The 18635-nt window shown below is 45.3% G+C and overlaps 1 protein-coding gene across 3 annotated transcripts in view; it reads right to left on the bottom strand.

Annotated features, from left to right (window-relative positions):
* Cand1 (Cullin-associated and neddylation-dissociated 1) overlaps positions 1-18635 on the bottom strand; it is a 59989-nt gene that overhangs the window by 30154 nt on the left and 11200 nt on the right. For all 3 annotated transcript variants that reach the window (XM_077662254.1, XM_077662255.1, XM_077662253.1), the window contains exons 9-18: positions 15323-15477; positions 12440-12636; positions 10780-10989; positions 8155-8248; positions 3715-3832; positions 2661-2792; positions 2345-2478; positions 959-1044; positions 478-592; positions 198-283 (exon numbers count right to left, since the gene is read on the bottom strand). In XM_077662254.1, the coding sequence (XP_077518380.1) occupies positions 198-283; positions 478-592; positions 959-1044; positions 2345-2478; positions 2661-2792; positions 3715-3832; positions 8155-8248; positions 10780-10989; positions 12440-12636; positions 15323-15477 (1327 nt within the window). The remainder of the gene's footprint in view (positions 1-197; positions 284-477; positions 593-958; positions 1045-2344; positions 2479-2660; positions 2793-3714; positions 3833-8154; positions 8249-10779; positions 10990-12439; positions 12637-15322; positions 15478-18635) is intronic.

Raw genomic sequence — 18635 nt, 5'->3', positions numbered from 1 at the left:
CTGCCAGCAACATAAGAAGCATTTTCATCCAGCTTCTTCCCAGTCCTTCCTTCCCTTTCTTCAGAAGTCACAACTGCAGCAAAGAGGCTGGTCTCATGCACTGACCACTCTCAGAAGAAACCTTCAGAGAATTGTAACCTTTTCTACAGCTCCTTTCATGAGTCCAGTGACACATCAGTGCAAGCGCCTCTACTCACATGGAGCAGCTCTTTGAAGCCAAGACCGGGCAGGTTCAGGGACACAAGTGCCTGAAGGAATTCCAGCATCGCATTCAGAGCACCACCTGGAATATAAAGCCAACAGTATTACTAGGCACTAGCACGTTCAGCAGTCATACAATGTTTTGAACTCCTCTTCTGTAAGCTGAAAGACCACACTTTACAAGTGAGCATGACCACAGAGTCATGTTACTAAACAATGTGAATGTGCTGTCCTCACAGACTGAATAAGAGGTGAAGAGGAGGAAGAGTGCATCACCTTGAAGGAGGGGTGACCGCACCAAGACTAGAATCTCAGGCAGGATGGCACGGGGCACCAGCGAGAGTGATTGCTGGTGCACCTTGGAGATGGACGTCAGCAGGTTGAGAGTCAGCTGCAAATGCATGGATATCCACGAAAATGTCAAAGGCTTTGTAGCTGCAAGCACCCAACTAGCCTAATGGCTTTGTACAGTTCTTTGCAGGAATAAAACGGAATTCGACGAAATGAAGCCTCAGCAGCAAAGCTTGAGGACAAATTTGTGAAGCGCACTGCAGTTGAGCATCCTTACAACCAAACTGGCAGTAACGCAGCTAACCTGCATGGAATGCTCACACATGGCATGTGTGTGTCGCTGGCAGTCCACCCAAGTTTTGGGAACTGGTTGAGCTCAGCTAAAGAACTAATAGGCAGCAATAGCTTGAATGCATAACATCTCTCCTACAACCCAAACAAAATGCTGATGGCAGTCTCAACTCACCTGAGAAATGTGCAGGTCTGTTTCGTTGATGAGTGCCGGCAACTCCTGCATAACAGTAGCTACCATGTCCTGGGACAGGCATGCACCTACACAAAGGAAACACAGTTGGTCACATCCACAGCAACTGTCAACTAACAAACCAGCACAACACTTACATGTGCACTGGAACATCGGACAACGGCAACTGCTATGCTTCTCAACTGCCCGTGTGCTCATCCCTTATTTCCTGAATGCTGCAGCCAAAGCCACTAGTGAAAAGAATGCCTGAAAAATGCTCTCCACTCCTTATCAATAAACATAGCTGTAACTCAAAATTCAGTGACCAAATTTTAGCTAAGGGTTAAGCCCCACCACACAGTGCAATTAAAGCTTGAAATCATTTTTGGATTTACAACACGAAGAGCACGAAAGGCTAGAAGGTGCAGAAACCAAGGTATCACCCATTAACAGCCAGCATGACTCATAACTATGCTGATGAAAACTAAGCAAATCAAAAATCGCAGTGCGGAGATGTGTACACTTGACATCAATTAAAAAGAGTAAAACAAAGAGCTGGCAGTGGTTGTGCCCACTTAAGGAAATGCAAATACTGAAATTTTCATATATGAATTGAAGAGGAAGAAAAGGTGGCTTCAAATATCGAAAAATATATCCGTTCGGTATAAAAACCATTTCAAAAGAGAAAAACAGACAAAGCTGTCTTCTTTTCTTTCAAACTAGCATATACTGCATATGGTCTTTGCATCAAAATTAAACAAAACAAAACTAGATTTAGCACCATGGACAAAAATGAAGCACACAGTATAATGTGCACTGCTCGACTAGACAACGTAACATTGCAGAACTTGTAATGTGGTCACACAGGATGAGTAACAAAATGAAAGTAATGAAGTGATACGACTACATATGGCAACTAGAACAAAACAAATTACTAACATGATGGGCGGCCATACTGCCAAGTAAAACATCATTAATTCAAACTTTAAGAGATCACAAAGAATGTCCAACTATCCAAAGGTTGAGTTATCGAAAGAGATCCAAGCTCAGCAGCGTCCGAAGACACAAGCTGCGAAATGTGACCTTCGCCACATAACGGTCACATCACAAATGACAAAAAAAAAAGTGAACTGGATAATTTTATACTGTTTTTCTGACATTTCAAACTAAATCTTCGGATAATCTGCCTAGATATTGTGGTTTTGCCATGGTCAGATTTATGAAAGTCGGCAGTAACCAAACCATGATAATTTTTCGAAAATTTCCTAACATACAATTCCTAAAACAAATACAGTTAAGCCTCATTAAGACATACTCCCTTAATATAATTTATGGCAGCAAAGTGCACAATGAAAATGGGATTGAAGGCCAACAGCGCTGAACACTCACTGTAGTTTCGAACAAGTGTGTCCAGCAGGGTCAAAGATGCTAGCTTCAGTGCTCGCTGGTTCTTACGCAGAAAAGTGGCCAGGGCGAGAACGCACTCGCACAGCACAGGACTGAGGTCTATGTGCAGTGGCGACCTGCTCAGGAAAAAACACCAAGGAGTGGTCCCATACTGTTGGCTACATGGTTGTGAAATGCATGAGGTGAAGGGTGCACGCTATGGAACTTAAGTCCGAACAAGTTTCGAACTAACAATACTTTCTTTTCAAGCGTACAACTTATTTAAAGGAAAAACCAAAAATGTTAAAAAGTGTCTTACCCAGCCACCTTTGTGAGGGCCTTGACTGTGGTCAGCCGCGTGATCTCATTGCGCAGCCTGTCGAGGAAGATGGGCAGGCACACTGCCAATTCCGCTTGAAGGCTGTCCCCCAAGTGGCACAGGATATAGCCCCTACAGTGAGAAAAGCACTTGACATGTCAACATCTCCCATGTGCCTCTTGTATAAGTTCTCAGAGAGAACAGTGTTCAACAACTTTTAAACTGTATGCACTGACAGTCGAAAACATTCAGGATGAATGATGAAGGCAATCTCATGTCAATCTAAATTACATCAGTTAAGGAATAGAAATGCAGCCAATCCAATAATAGAGAGAAGCTGCGTCTGTCTCAGTTATACTTCAAGAAAATTTTTTCCGCACATGCTGGCAGTATCCAGAACTGAATCTGCGGCAAATGATAAACAGATTTGGCCACGCAAAAAGCTACAGTTGAATGCCGCCTTATGATGTATGTATCTACATCAGAGGGAGAGAGGTGAACATGGCATGCATTACTGTGTGATCTTTATGATACTAACTCTGTTGACACAGATTGCGAGATTATACGAATCCTTAAAATACCTTGGACAGCGTAAACTGCGTACAATGTGCAGAGTTTCGCATGTCTGGTACACTTTCTCAAGTCCCTACGTAAGAGACGAACGTGCGAGCACATCTCTGACTCCACGATTGCCAGTCGCGATATGCACACAAGGAGCAGTGAGCTGTGCAACGCGGCCTTAAATACTGTCAGTCGTAAACAGATCTGTGTAAGTACATTTCCCATGCTGTTTCATATTGATTTTGCTCCTTCTCGATGATATGAAACTTCGGACGACACGAATTTTTTTATGACCCCATGGGATTCGTATCATAAATTCGTAATATTGAGGTTCTACTGTATTACATTCCCTTGCAAGTGCACACCTATACACAATATATACTCATCTTAAAACAATTCAATTACAGGCCTTCTCAAAACCCAAAACAATGCGTGCGGAATTGGCATACAGCAAGTCACATGTCTGCATGCAGCAAAATGGGGCTAAACTCACATGCAAGTGATGGCTCTCTCTTTCACTTCTTGGTCAATGTCAGAAGCCTTCAGCTTTGTCAATGTGCACTCAAAGATGTCCTTGACGTAGGGCTCGAACCTGAATGAGCACTCCTGGTCTAGAGGTGTCAGCAAAAGAGCCACAAAGATAGCCCAGATAAGAATAAATAAAGCCACTGCATAAGGTTCACAAGGCCAGGCGAGATTTTTCCACAAGATCTTTCGCACGGTTTCACTAGGCTCTAATGATTCACAGCACGCAGGGCGAAGTGGGAATGTGCATGACGTCACAAATCAGCGGCGCACTCTCTGCCACACTGCATTCGAAGAGGCAGCCAGTAGTCAAGGGAGGCATCACTGTTACCATGCAATGTTTACACAATGTGAAGCATGGTCACCCCCACTTTAAGGAGATTCATCACCCACTTCCAATGCGCTACATACAAATTTAATAGGGGTGTGAGAGTATTCGTTGAGTGGATAACGTCTTTGGAAATCTGGTTTCGGGTGGTTTCTGTTCAGCATACCTTCTCTGGGAAGGCACAGCAGCACACATGAAGCCAAAGCCCAGACTCCATGGACACTTCCTAGGCCCACCCGGCATGTGCCTGCAGGCCCACACATATGCTGGAGCTGGTTTGCGCATGCGCACAGCAGCACATGCAAGCAGGCGCAAGTGCAGCACCCAGATCTGTACTTGTCAGGTGACTGTGCCCGCACTACCCCCGGTGTGCACATGCCAGAACCAGCACGTCGGCGCGCATCAACCGGAGGACGTGCGGCTCCCTTGACTTCCGTGAGACGAGTCTGGGCTGACTGCAGCTGCTGCAATTTTTCTCCCTACGAAATTCACTAATCAAGTGAAATAGTGCAAGCACGAAGAGCAGCTAGCAAGACACATGGAACTGGGTGCCCATTTCCATTGCTTGACGCAGGGTGCTGCTGGGTGCTGGGCACATGGTATGTACGCCTAGCAGGTGTCCAACAGCTGCACAACAATGCAGTCGCAGCTGACAGCAGCAATTGGAGATCCTATAGATAGGTGTCACACCCCAGAGATACTTCGGCTCTGCATGTAGGTAAACTCCACCAATTTGTGATGGCCATTTTTGCAGAAAGTTGACACAGCTTTAGTGATTTTGATCAAGCTTCAATGCATTTTTTGTTTTTTCATGTAATGGACTTACCGTAAAAACCGGACTATAGGTCGGACCGGAATATAGGTCGACCCCCTAACTGACCAATTCTAAAAATGAAAAAAATCTTTTTCAATGGAAAAAGTACAGAAAGACACCCTTACCTTGAAACAAATGTGATTCAACAGGTTGCACAATGGTGACAGTATTTCTTTTCATTTAAATGCTGCTTGTATGTACACCCGGCTAATTTGTTAACAGTATTGTGCGCCCATCAACCCACGTGTTTGTTTCTGGCACATAGAAGTAAGGCGCCGTAGAGTAAAGCCGTGCCTCTTCATGAATCGCCGCACCCAGAATGGCGAGCCCTTGAATTGCGCCCTCGTGAGTCTAGAGGCACGCATGATCTCTACCGCATTCACGCAGATGCATTCGGCAGTCACAGGCAGTGATCTTGCACGCCAGGCACAACCTTTCCTTCCAATTCTGGATATGCTGCGGTCTGCCCACGAAATGTTTTCTTCTGGTCACTGCAAGTTGTAATACGCAGCTTCTGCCTCCGCCAGTACTGAATGCTCTTTTCGGATACTCCAAATTGTGCCAGGTTGCTGTAAGCTTCCGCGTACTCAATTGCGTTTTTCTTGAAGGCGACGGTGAATTGCAGTCAGCTTCCGCTCATTTTGAAACAAAACATGAAAAAGCAGCCTTTTAACAAAATAGCTTTGCAACGACGGAAACGCAGAATGGCGGTGCAACAACGTCGCCACGCCGCACTGCTGCTGATGGCGATGGTGATGGAGGCTGTTGAATTCAGCCGCCATTTGTTGCAAGACTTCCATAGTTTTTCTGCCAATGACCGGTACATAAAACAGGGGTCGACTTTTCGCCATGGTTTTTTGAAAAAAAGTTCAACCTATATTCCAGTTTTTACGGTACGTGTTAGAAAAATACACAATTTTTAAAATACTTATTGTGCCGCTCAACCTTTTTTTGTGTGTGCCAGGATGATTTGACATATTCCCATCAAAATTATTTGAAGAAAATTACTACCGTATAAACGCATCTAAGGGCCGCACTTTTTTTTCCAGATATGAGGGCCAATTCTCAGGGTGTGGCCCATACACGCGATTTGCGAAAAAAAAAACTTTTTTTTAAGTAAAAACACACCAACCAGGCAATCAGCAGCATTTATTCTGCGTTCAATCGCCACTCGCAGTGTATTCAGACTCAGAGCTGGTGCTGTGCTCCGGTGCATGCTCATCCCACAAGAAGTCGCGGAGCACAGTTGCGCTGTCAACGCGTAACCGTTGTTCCGTGCTTCCATCACTTAGGAGAGCAGCTCTTCTTCCAGTTCCGGAAACTTGCACGGCTTGCCTCGGAAAGCGCACTTTTTGCAGCTTATGCTCCTCAATGGAACATAAGCTGCTTTTGGTTGCACCATCGTCTGACCATGGACGCACTTCTCGGCCACACATGCTTGCCGTGCTCGACAGAAAACTCCCAGCCGTATAGCTATTAAGGTGCTTGCCCATCGTGCTAAAACTGCTAAACTAAAACGCTCGGTGCCAACACGCGAAAGCCATAAATACGGTGAACCCCAACTCCCTTGCCTTTGACAGCCAGAGAAAGCTGGAGCTGGTGATACAGATGCCGATATGGATAGCGGGAGCTAGCGGCGGAGGAAAAAGTTGACAATGATGATTATGAGCCGCGGCCTCTGGCGCCATCCGTGGGCAGCACCTGGAAGAGTCACCTCTGCTATCAAGCGAGCCGTTGCTCGCAGCCGGAGCTTGCATTTCGAAGGCTATTCCCGTGTGGGTTGTGTGTAAACTTTTTAAGAGCGTTAGCTCTTACTCATCCCGTTTCGAGCTTTCGTGGGGTCTGCTACAACCCTGACATCACAGCACCATCTGTGGCAGCAACTAGAAAACAGCAGATCTCGCACTGAGACGTGTAGCACCATCTACAATAGCACTGTAGAAACAACCACCTGCTGTGTGCAATGTTTGTGTCACGGTCCAATATGGTGGATAGAGGTGGAACGATGTGAGTATGACATCAAGGGACAAAACGGCGGCATAGTTTCGGTTTCTCAAATCCAAGATGGCGGCATTAAAATTGGTTGTGCCCTCCTATCCCTTTCCCCCTCCCCCCAAAAATATCCTATGACCATAGGAAAACGGCCCCGGGACCGCTATGTACGTATCCATTCGTTCCTCTATATATTCTCAGACAACAATAACACCCATCCGGGGACAGTTGTGTACCGAATTTGGGGGGCAAATAAAACCGTACGGGTTGTGGTATAGAAATAAAATCCCAATTAATTAATAGGTAAACATTGTATACATAAAATTACTAATTGAAACGTTACCATATCACACAAGCCGAATTCTAGGCCCACCTTGACCCCCCAAACGAAGCAAATTCCGTTTGGGACATATCTTGAGGAGGTGTAACTTGACAATGGGTAGACGTGCATCGTAATTTCTCTGATACATGGCGCTAGGTGGCGATCGCTCCGATAGGCGGTGTGCATGCACGCGTAGCTGAGCATGGTGGCAATCCACCCCGTTTCAGAGGGTATTACATTCCGTTTCCAGAGACGAGCGGCGCGTTCTTCTTCGCTTTCTTCGTCTAGTAAACAACACAGCTAACGCTCGATACTTAGTCTTCCAGATGGTGGCGGCCTTCTTTTTCTAATATTTCCTTCTGGAAAACAGGGTGCAGACCATAGACGGGTGTGGCCCTTACACGTGTTTATAGGTATTCACTTAAGAGCCAAAAAACCGCTTTTTGCCGACCCGTAAAACCTAGAACTTAAGCAAAGATCTCTCTAGGTTTGAGTGCTGGCTTTCTCCTTTGAAATCAGAGAAAACTTTCCTCAAGGTCTATCTGCTTATGTCACACCGGCTTTGATTTAGCACACAAGATGACTCCTCTAAGCACCCCAACTTGCAAAATGGCCAATTCCTGCTTGGTCCGGAGTAACTAAATGAGCTTGTCTAGGAGTGCTTCTGAGACATTTCTAAAATATGTTTGCATGTAACTAAGCATGCCAGCTAGCACCTCTATTATTCAGTGCTAGAGAGCTCACCAGTGTCAAACAAAAGCTGTAGCGGTACGGACAAACTACAGTCTTCCCTTAGGTGGTGGTGGTGATAACATTAGTCATACTGTTGTGCTGACCACAACAAGGTCCACAGAAGGTCCATGTTTCAGATTATTCTAGCTGACTAGACAGGCTGTAACTTTATTTTCTTTTTTCCGATCAGCATTCTACACATGCAAAAGCAAGTGCTCACCTAATGGCCGGATAACCTTCACCAGTTGCTGAAGCACAAGCAAGGCCTCTGATGTGATCTTGTAGAAGCTGTCGCCAACAGCTGTGATTATGGGCTGCAAGCACAAGGTGCACAGGATCAAGCAACACATTGCTGAATTCAAAAATTTCTTATACAAGGCCATCACACAATCAAAGGGCAACATACTCAGACAAATGCCACATGAGCTTAGAAGAATGCAGAAAGTCGCCACACTCTGGCCTGCAAGCAGTTATAATGCGAGAACATTACTTGGCATGTTGTGCGAAAACCCCACCACCATCAGAAAGCCGTGGCAGGCACACGTGGCAGAAACATGGCACGCGAATGGCATCATCACCTCTCCTGGAGCAATAGGCCATCACAATTGTCAATGCTGCAGCCCAGGCAAGAGGGGGAAGTGCTCCTCCTCTCACTGAGGAATGGTACTCTCCCCCTCCACCTCAATGAAACACAACGGAAGGTGCTGGTGTTAGGGGAAAGGAGAGCAATAAGTTTAAACTTGCTGTCATGGAGAGGGAAGGAGCAAGGAGGAGCCTGCAGTTAGAGGTTGCACAAAAGGAAAAGTCCCCACAGCCAACCTCAGTTAGCCTTCAGCTACCTCTGATTTACATGAATGAAAACACAGGCAGGGGTAGATGAAAAAAGGCAAGTGGACTTTGGTAGTGAGTGGAAACAGGTATGTAAGTGCCCCTTCTCCTCCCTGCAGTGGCTATACATACCACCTCAGCTGGAAAACAAAGCAGACTGTGCTCAAATAATCAGGAGTTGAATTGCTGCCCAGTGAAACAATGTCCCCCCCGCAGCCCCTTGATAATAACCCAGTGACAAGTAATCCTTGTGCATTTACACATAAGAATTGCTTAGGTGTCCCCATAATTTTTTGGGTGAGGACAGAATAAGCATTGTTCCAAGAAACTGAACCAATAAGAAAGCAACTATAAATGAAGCTCATTATTGTTCAGCAAGCACAAGCAGCAAGAAAGCAGTATCAAAATGCACTTCGTTATGAAATTGTCCAGCTTGACGACTGTCGGTACCATGTGCTTGTAACCACTAACTAGGATATTCAAAATAACTTTCGCAAACCAGGGTCAAGGTCAAACATCCCAAAAGAATCCATTTTCAACTCCTCTCACTTTGAAAATCTTTTCCAATAACAGCAAACTTGTTAATTACTTCATGCAATATGCTTACATGCTGGTATTTTTTGGCCATTCGCATGAGTCATGATAACAGTTTGCTAATGAAGGAATTACAAATGTTTATCAATTGCCCGTAATGAACTCACAGAAATGCAAAAGTGAGCAATGCAGTAGCAATTTACATCACAGCATTTAATGAAATGTACAGTAAAACATGAAATAGAGGTCAACCTTAAAAAAAAAACAGGGCAAAAACTTGACCCTCATCTTATATAGTACCAATAACTGGCAGAAAGACCACAGAAGTGTTGCAACAATAGGCGGTCTAAGTCAACAGCCTAAACACCATCGCCATCATCAGCAGCGTGACATACCTACGACCTTTTGAGTTTTTGTTGATGTTGCAAAGCTGCTTTAGTTCTGTGCTGCTTTCCCCCTTTCCTCTCAAAATGCACGAAAGCCTACAATTCACCAGTTTTTATAGAATATGCGGAAGCGCATGGCAACCTGGCGCCACAAATTTGGAGCATCGAAAAAAAGCATTTGATACTAGCAGAGCCAGAAGCAGCACATCACGATGTTCAACAACCGAGAGGGGAGGACTCCCTCTGCAGTGGAGTGATGACGGCAACTAGCTGCATGACCTCTGAGATTTGTACCCGGCTGTTGCTTGCAATCGTTGATCTCTGTCGCTTCAGTAGCATCGCAGAAACCTGCATTTTTCTGCTAGATCTCTTCTCTGCTTCAGCCCGAATGTCAGCCTTGTTCTTCAAAACAGTGCTCAGTGTGCTTCTCAAAATACTGTATGGATTTCTTCTTGCCTCGTTCAACTTGCTTGATAATTTCCAGTTTCATGGAAAAGGGGAGGTTATGCTGTTTTGTGGCTGCTGTTACAAGCACACAGACAACAACCATGCAAATTGCCAATGGCAGCATTACATACTGTATGTGCAAACTGCATGACAATGTGGGCACAACCAGTGCAACGCACTAAAATGCATATTCTGTTTAGCTGGGTACATCATCGAAAATCCATGTCATCATTGGTCTACGCGTGCTACATAGCGCCATGGCGCTAATAGCACCAGCAGGTCCATGCAGGAAAGCTAACCTTTGGAGACGCGCTGAGGGAAAGCCAGCTTCTTAAGTTGTCCGAAGTTTGATATATCGGATGTAACGGCTATTTTTTGTACGATGTAGCCTATATTTGCCTATACATTCACATTGTAGCTCTACAGCACTTAAAAATTATTCTATATAAAGGATAATTCGAACAAACCGAGTTCGATTTAATCGTGTTGGACTGTATACACAAAACAGAAACACTCCATCAACGCATGCAGTGCTCTTAGATCTCACTGGTAGCACAGAAGAGTTTTTATGACAATCAAGCAAGCAAGCAAAACGCAAATATTCATCATGGCTCACCTACAAAGCAATGCTATGCAGCATCTCAACTCACCGGCAGCAAGGTGTCTACATGCGCGTGGAACACTTGAGGGTTGTGATGTGTCAACAGGCACCCGAGAAAGGCCAGGGTATCAATCTTCATGTTGGAACTTGACGCACGATCACTCAGTGAGAAGTGCAGGCCAGGTAGCAATGCCGGCAGATAATCAGCCAAAGCCCCCGGCAGCAGCTGCAGCAGCTCTGTCAAGAGCGCCAAGCATCCCTGCATGCACAAGCACGTGTTTGCTTCACTCTCTCTTCCCTCTCTACTATGTACTGCAACAGCTACTGGGGACTCAAACTGCGAGGTCCCGGTCACGGCGATGTCTGCATCACACACAACTGCAAGAAGAGGCACAAAAGAGATGGCCTCCGCGTGCCTGCCTTTCAGGATGAGGCTGACACCAGCTAGATCTTTCTCATATTCAGCACTACTATGACAACCATTTCACACCCGTGACATAGGTGCCAGGGAGAGCAGGACATGCTTATGCCTTCTCCATGTTCTAGATGGCGTTCAGCAAGCATGGTATTGAAGACAGGAGCACCACATGTGGAAGCCAGGTGCAGAGAATGCCCTTAGCCCTGAGGGCAGACTGAGGATAAATTTAAATTGAGCTGTATCGATAGTGCACTTCATTCAAATCGCAACTCTCACTGAAAACAGAACTTTTATAAGCTAGAAATGAGCAACCAGTGAAATACAGGTGCCGCCATCAGCAGCTGATTTCGTGAGTAAAACGCGTGCATAAAAGAAAAAACTTGGGGGAAGCACGAAGCCCAGATAGAGGTCATGCTACACAGCCATTTACTTCAAAACGGTGGCAACCAGTCCTTTTTGGTAAGGACGTCCCGAGTCTGAATCTACTAACTGGGACAATGAGCTACTACCGCACTCGCACTGTCAATGCAATTGCGAAATGTCCCTTAATGTTTATGACTTCCGAGTAACAGCAGTTTACTGTGAATGCGTTTCCTAGGCGATTTCATCTATTTTTCATTTTGGCTTCCACTCTGCATTAGTCATCAAGTTTTCATGCAAAACGTGGTAGTAACAAAAACCTGCATCTAATGAAAAATTTCAAACTTTTCTCGGTTTCGTTACACCCAGGTTTAATTGCACATTATAATTGTATATAATGTATCGTTTACCGTGGAAGCCCCATTTCTTTATCACAGAAGTAAAGGCTCTCATAAGGTAAAAGCACTGCATGGATCAGGCAACTTCAAAAATGCACTGCTAACATGGCAAGCGAATTAACCTTTTACATTTTTTGCTTGCTGAGCACCTGAAAAACAATTCCTACAAGAATGAGCCATCACCAGTCTGCTTTAGTTTTGTTTCAAGGGAAACCACAAGTTCAGGACTCGTAAATTCAATTCAGTGTTTATTTTCCAGAACACGCTGCAGGTTTTCAGAACTAAATCTACTCTGGGTAGCTTGACGTGGCCACTGAAGCCTTCATTTGGCGTTACAAAGACTGCAAAGCAGAGGAAATACATCATGCATATCATAAAGACAAAAGCAGATCACATCTTGTGAATACTCCACATTAACAATGGAAGAAGTGGTGAAAGGAACCAGACCTCAGGGCCAAAACGCACTGGCTTCTCAGGTCATGCTGTTTATTCAAGTAGCAAACAAGAAACTGTGACCACTGCAGTCGACTCACCTGGCGAGTTTTTAGGGCTCGCTCCCTCAGGGGCCGCTGGAGGGCTCGGACAAGCGGCCCCACCTGGGCAGCAACTAGTGCCCGGGGGTCGTCTACGCCAATGGGGCCCCCACCGACGGGGGCAATGAGTGGCCGCGTCTGCCGCAGCAGTGCCACATATGCTTGCAGAATGTCCACCTTCACATTCTCCTCCCGCTCTGAAACAGAACATGGGTATGCTGAGCGAGTCCTGGCATTTATACAAACCGTACAAGGCAATCTGCATTTACTGTTCCTGTCAAAATATTTACAGGCCACAATGCATGCTGTGCATGAAGAAGTGCGAATATACGTCAATTTCGTATTGTAAATCACTAAGTCAGACTACACATCCAGCTCAAAAAGACTGTTCACTTGAGATTCAGAATGTGTAACATCTTTATTTCATGAAACCCGGAAATCGGCTACTGCCAAAAAAAAAAAAAGCAAAAGCAATCACTTACGTACAGTGCTTGGTGCTTTCACAAGCTTAAAATGCGCTCGTAACAACATTCACCTCCAATTTGTAATCTTTGCAGCGCAAGGACCCAATGCTATTGCCACTGGAGTTGGGCTGCCTCTTAACAAGAAGCTCTAGGCAAAAGGGAACAAGAACTACCTTGTGACTAAGCAACCAATAGTAGCATGGCTCTGTCTCAGAGATCTTCTAGGCTTGAAAAAAATAAAAATGAAGTATTGGACCTTACCTTCAGTAGCAAGAACTTCCTGGCTTTTCAGCAATGACAAAAAAGGATATGTGATGAACTCGCATATTACCATGTTTTTACAGTTTTACCAACCCAACTGATGACTGATAAAGAGAGAATGAAGAGTGGCAGCAAAAAGAACAGTCATGCAGTCAACCCCATGAAACTGATAGATGCTTGAGCCAGGTTGCTGGCGATACAATCTTCGTGTGAAATTTAAGCGCTAGCAAACTAGAATATGAAAAGCTTTTGAAGTTGCTGCACCAAGTACATGGGTCCTGGCATAATAAACGTACAAGACAGGCATTAACAAAATTCAAGAAGAAACAAACTAAGAGTACTGTTAGTAGTAGTTACTGTTAGTAGTTACCGACCAGCCATCAACAATCATGTACAGCAGAACCTCAATTATATGACTTTCAGGGGACCGTGTGAAATAAAAGCATCTTTCACTGCCAGACAAACGTCAACATAGCCAGAAAGAGCCTGAGAATCAATTTCTATGGAGGGCAATAATTGCATGCAGTCATCCTCCCAGTGTCTGTTTAAACGATAACCACGAGATAATTTGTGGCGACACTTCGCACGATGGCTTTGCGCAATGGGCTGTTAGCTGCTCAACTGTCGCTCATCACATCGCCCAGGTTCTGGGATTGCAGCAAATTTCACTCACTGCTTGGACAGACAGACAGAAAAACTTAATTTGGCAAGTGAGTTTTAGACCCTGCTGGCTCCCTGGGACACTGCACGGTCTCACACTGCATAATGCAGGTCATGTCGGGACATGACATCGGCAGCCCGAGTCACCGCAGCAAGCTGCAATGTCGGGTCTGCAGACGTGAGCAGAGCAGGACCTCCCAGTCCTCCCAGCTCAAGATGACATGCTGCCACTGCAGGAGAGGGTCAGCAGGGCAGCCGAAAAAGATGTGGGAGAGAGTGGCGTGAGGGTCGCTGCATAGGGAGCATGCAGGGGATGTGCCACAACAGTGGGATAACAGCTGAAGGGATGACAGAGCGGGTCTGGAGGCGTCTGAGGAGGACCTGTTGGGAGTGCGTAAGAGAAAAGTCGGGAGGGGGGTACGTCCGACGGTCCAAACAGGGTATTTGCGCGAGCTCCACAACGGTGTGCGCCCGCTCGCTCGAGAATCCTGGATCGAGACTGTCCTGAGCCCGGCAAATCAAACCTCGGGCCAATTTATCGGCAGCCTCGTCTCCAGGGTTCCCAGAGTGAGCCGGCACCCACCGGAGCTCTAGCCTGCGCAGTAAATTTTGGATAGGGGTGTTCAACAATTGCCAGGCAGGGGTGTGAATCCCCTGGCAGCTTGTGAGATTAGCCAATGACAGAAAGCTCGGTGGGTATGTAACTTCCTCTCTAGCTATAGTCTGATACAACTCAAGAATAAAGTGACTTTTTCCCATCGAAAGCCCATTTCCAGTCAATGGCAGTGAAGAAGCTGCTTACACGATTTTTCATGAGGTTCATAAGTCATGTATCGAAACAGTTTAGTAGAAGTGGAACATAAAAGAGTTTGTAACATATGTCTCACTGCTTACATGTCTCAGCTCATTAAATGTAGTTTGGCGCCGCTGCACTGCACGTTTTAGAAACTCAATGCATTACCTAAAGGAATTTTCATCCCTGCTTTTATCATGCTTTATGCTCTTTTTAAGAACGGGTCATTAGTGCGGTTATACTTCCCTGATAGCGCAAAGTGACAAGGTTGAAGTGGCAGCAACCAAGCCAGAATGAAAGCATACTGATCTATCACCAAGACTCGCTGTTTTGTGCCCATGTACCAGCAGTAGGCAAAACAGCCGTCACCATTGTATGTCACCTCATAAGGTTACCGCTTTATTTCTCGGGTTATTCTATGATGCCACATGCATTATGGCTGCCATGGATCTCGCGGGAAGTACCCTCAAAAGCTGTCACAAAAATTATTCTCACTGGTCCCCGCACTGCGTCAAAAATTTAGTTTTGCATAGGATCTAACAGTGGGCTCAATGCTAGATCTGAAGAAGGATATTAAGCTGGATATAATGTGAAACCTCTCTCAAAAGATTTGGTGAAAGCAAATTTCAGTCGGAGTGCCCATCTGGATGAACTACTACAACACAAATTTGCGCTCTGTAGTGACGAGAAAGAAGAAACACAGACCTTTGAAACGTGCAATGAGCGCAGGCGAGACCACCCGGTAGAATTCTGTGAGCATTTCATGCCTCGTGGCAATGACTGCCTCCAGACACTTTGCCGCTGCTCGGCGCACTTTCCAGCTCATGTCGTCGTCATCACTGTATTCGTCTTCACTTTCCCTGCATAAGAGAAATAGGCCTTTAGCTAGAACCAGCTGATTCCGCAGGAAGAGTTGCTTCAGTTCCCAACCGCCCTCTAAACCCTCCAAACACTGCCTCGGAACACTTGAAGGGCCCATGGAATGGTTTTGAAAGCGACTATAAAATACATGCATTACGTGGACCAAAGGTCATTAAGCGTTCATGTCATGTACAAGTCCTCAAAAATTAACCGATAATTTATGAGCAATTTTTAGAAATTTCCATTTGCGCGACTTGTGGTCCAGTGCCGGTGCATCGTGACATCTTGAGAGGCACCCACTGGCTTGCCAAAAATTGCGACGGCATTCATAGACTAATAAAGCATAGGAGGCAGGGAGCAAGGACAGCTGGAGAAGGCAGCCCCCCATGGCTCACTTTCACTCTCCTCTCGGGGGTGACACATTCGTGGGTGGAATGTGGTCCCAGCCTGTAATTTTTAAAATTTTTTTCTACCTTGCCCCAATGCGCAAGTTGAGAGGGAAGATGTGGACAGCTGGTGGAATAATGCTGGTGCTACATAAAAACTAGATCAAAAATTTGTTCGGAGGATGACGGGTGATTCAAATATCTATCAGTGTATCACTTTTCTTACCCTCACTGCACACACTTTCTGGGGCCCTTTTAGCACCTAAAAATGAGGCAGCAGGCACAAGCAATTTGATTTATAATTAGGGGTGTGCGAATATTGAGATTTCCGAACAAGAATTGAAGACGAATATGAAAAAAAAATGGCTTCGAATATCGAATCAAATATCTGTTCAGTACAAAAAAATTTTTTCAGAAAATGATAAACAAGCCCATGTTGTCCTTATTTTTTTCACAATAGTGTTTCGTCTTTGCAACTAAAATAAACAATACTAGACTGCCTCAGTACCGTATAAAAAAAACATGATGTGCACAGAAATGTATACTACTTGATTTGACAGCATAACAATATCCGAGCTGTAATGAGGTCATGCAAAACGAAATCCATAAAATGACAAGACTGGCAGCAAAAAATAACATGATGACTAGTAAAGCCTCATTCATTCAGAGTTCAAGGGACCAGAAGAAATTCCCAGTTCATCTGAAGGCCTCAATTTATAAAATTCTTCGCAACCCCCCCCCCCCCCTTTCCCGAAAAAAAGAAAACGTGCCGAAAATGTGAAGATGCAGTAAGGCCTTATGAGGTGCCTCCATCGCACTAACACCTGTAAGCCCGTGACGAGCCAGCCGTTTTGGAGTGCTGGAAGAACAACACAAATGCAAGCAAGGGGCCGGAGAACACAGACTGGCATTGGAACGGCGAGACTGTTTCTAAAAAGAAAAAAGAAATCACCTGCAACGCGCCACTCGGCGTCCGAAAGCCGTGTGGAGCTATGATTGGTCTACCGGCGAATGCATGGGCCGACAGTTGCAGTCGCCCGTGGGGCAGCGGCGAAGCTCAGAAACCGAGTGGCCAGGCTATTTTTTGACCTAGCGACAGGGGCCTTCTGATTGTTGTCACGCCTGCCGTTACGCCCACTAAAGAGGTGTGCGGGTTACAATGTACCATGCAACAGGCGGGATTTTTACAGGATCGCTTGCCCTATTGTGACAACTCTATGCACCCCTTCACGAGGCTCCCACGAAATTCCGCAAGTAGGCTTTCCCGCATAGCTAGTTTACAAAACGGGATGGAGGAGGTCACACTCTGAGTTATGAAGGCAACAGGACACATTCTTCGGATGTGAGCATTAAATACTTAACGCATTATGGAAGGTTTAAAAAAAAGCGAGATTCCGCCTTGTGATTGTTCGAAGCAGGCCGTCGGCCATCTTGTTCGCAGCCCGTGTGATGTGTAGGAAAGCCAACTTGCGGAATTTGGCACAAGGTCAAGCCTAGCGGCATTGGAATGCGATCGGTCCGCATGATAAACGACGGAGAAAGAAGGGAATAGGACCTCTATTGTTTTCCTGGAATTTTTAACTCGATCATCGGCTAATTTGCCCAGATAATGTGGTTTTGTCATGATTTTTCAAACTCAAGGGACCTGAAAAATGGTCCAAATAATAGAACAGTCCAAAAAAAATACGTGAAGTACAAAAAAATCGCTTTATTGAGATGAAATCGCCTTAAAAAACTCTCTGATTTTACCCTGTGGCAAATTTCTCTTGCTGGTGACTATTTGAGCCTGTATTTGCACCAAAGTTGTGGTTTCACTGTACACGCTAGACAGCAAGGTCACTGTGTTCAGTTGAATACTTCCCGCGCTTCTATGATGGACCCGGCGCAACCAGCGGAGCCACATTGTCCACAACCCGGGTGTGCACCACACCACTCGTCAAGCACACGCAAGGACAAGGCACTTTTCGTTCAAAGCGGTGGAACAGCAGCCCTCAAGATCAGCAGCCCACAACAGCAGCCCACAAGCTCAGAAGCAGAGTTAAGTGCACATGCTGCCCTGCAACATGCAACCAAAATAACTTTGAACTCCCCAGGGGAAGAAGGTAGTGCACTGCTTGGTGACCAACAAGTGGCACATATATTGTGATGGCTGAAGTGGGAAATGGATCAGGCCAGACCTTTTTACCCAATAGCTTGATTCAGGACAGTTAGCACAATACTATTTAGGGCGCTAAGTCTGCTTACGTGAAGGAATGCGAAAGCATGGAACTCTCTAGAATGTGGGTTTTTTTTACGATGCCCGTACACGATCTATTCGATTTTTATTTTTATTTATTTCTTCTTCATTCACTCTAATTTTTTATTATTTTCAACTATTTCAAACTTGTTGTTTTCTTATGTTTAGTTATTTTACTTTTCACGTCCAGGTGCTGTGTCAACGTCCCTGGCTATTGTGTCGTCGAAGTGTGATTAATTAAAATTCAATAACCAAATGTTTCCCACACCAATATCTCATACGCACTATCTAACACAAACTTCTACACATTTATCTTCAGAGAACGACGTAATCGCACGGAGAAAGTTTTGCGGACACGAAACACGGGGCTATTGTGATGTCAAGGTGTAATTTTCGCGTTTAATCAATTCTCTAATTACAATTCAACAACTAATTTTTTCCCACAGCAAGATCTCATCATGCACTACCTAATAAAATCAAACTTTTGCACATATATCTTTACAGAACGCCACAATCGTGCGTAGAAGCTATGTCG

The sequence above is a fragment of the Amblyomma americanum genome, chromosome 4, assembly GCF_052857255.1.
Source record: "Amblyomma americanum isolate KBUSLIRL-KWMA chromosome 4, ASM5285725v1, whole genome shotgun sequence".
Taxonomy (NCBI): Eukaryota; Metazoa; Arthropoda; class Arachnida; order Ixodida; family Ixodidae; genus Amblyomma; species Amblyomma americanum.
Note: the sequence above shows the minus strand (reverse complement) of the source record. Positions and strands in the feature narration are given on the sequence as shown.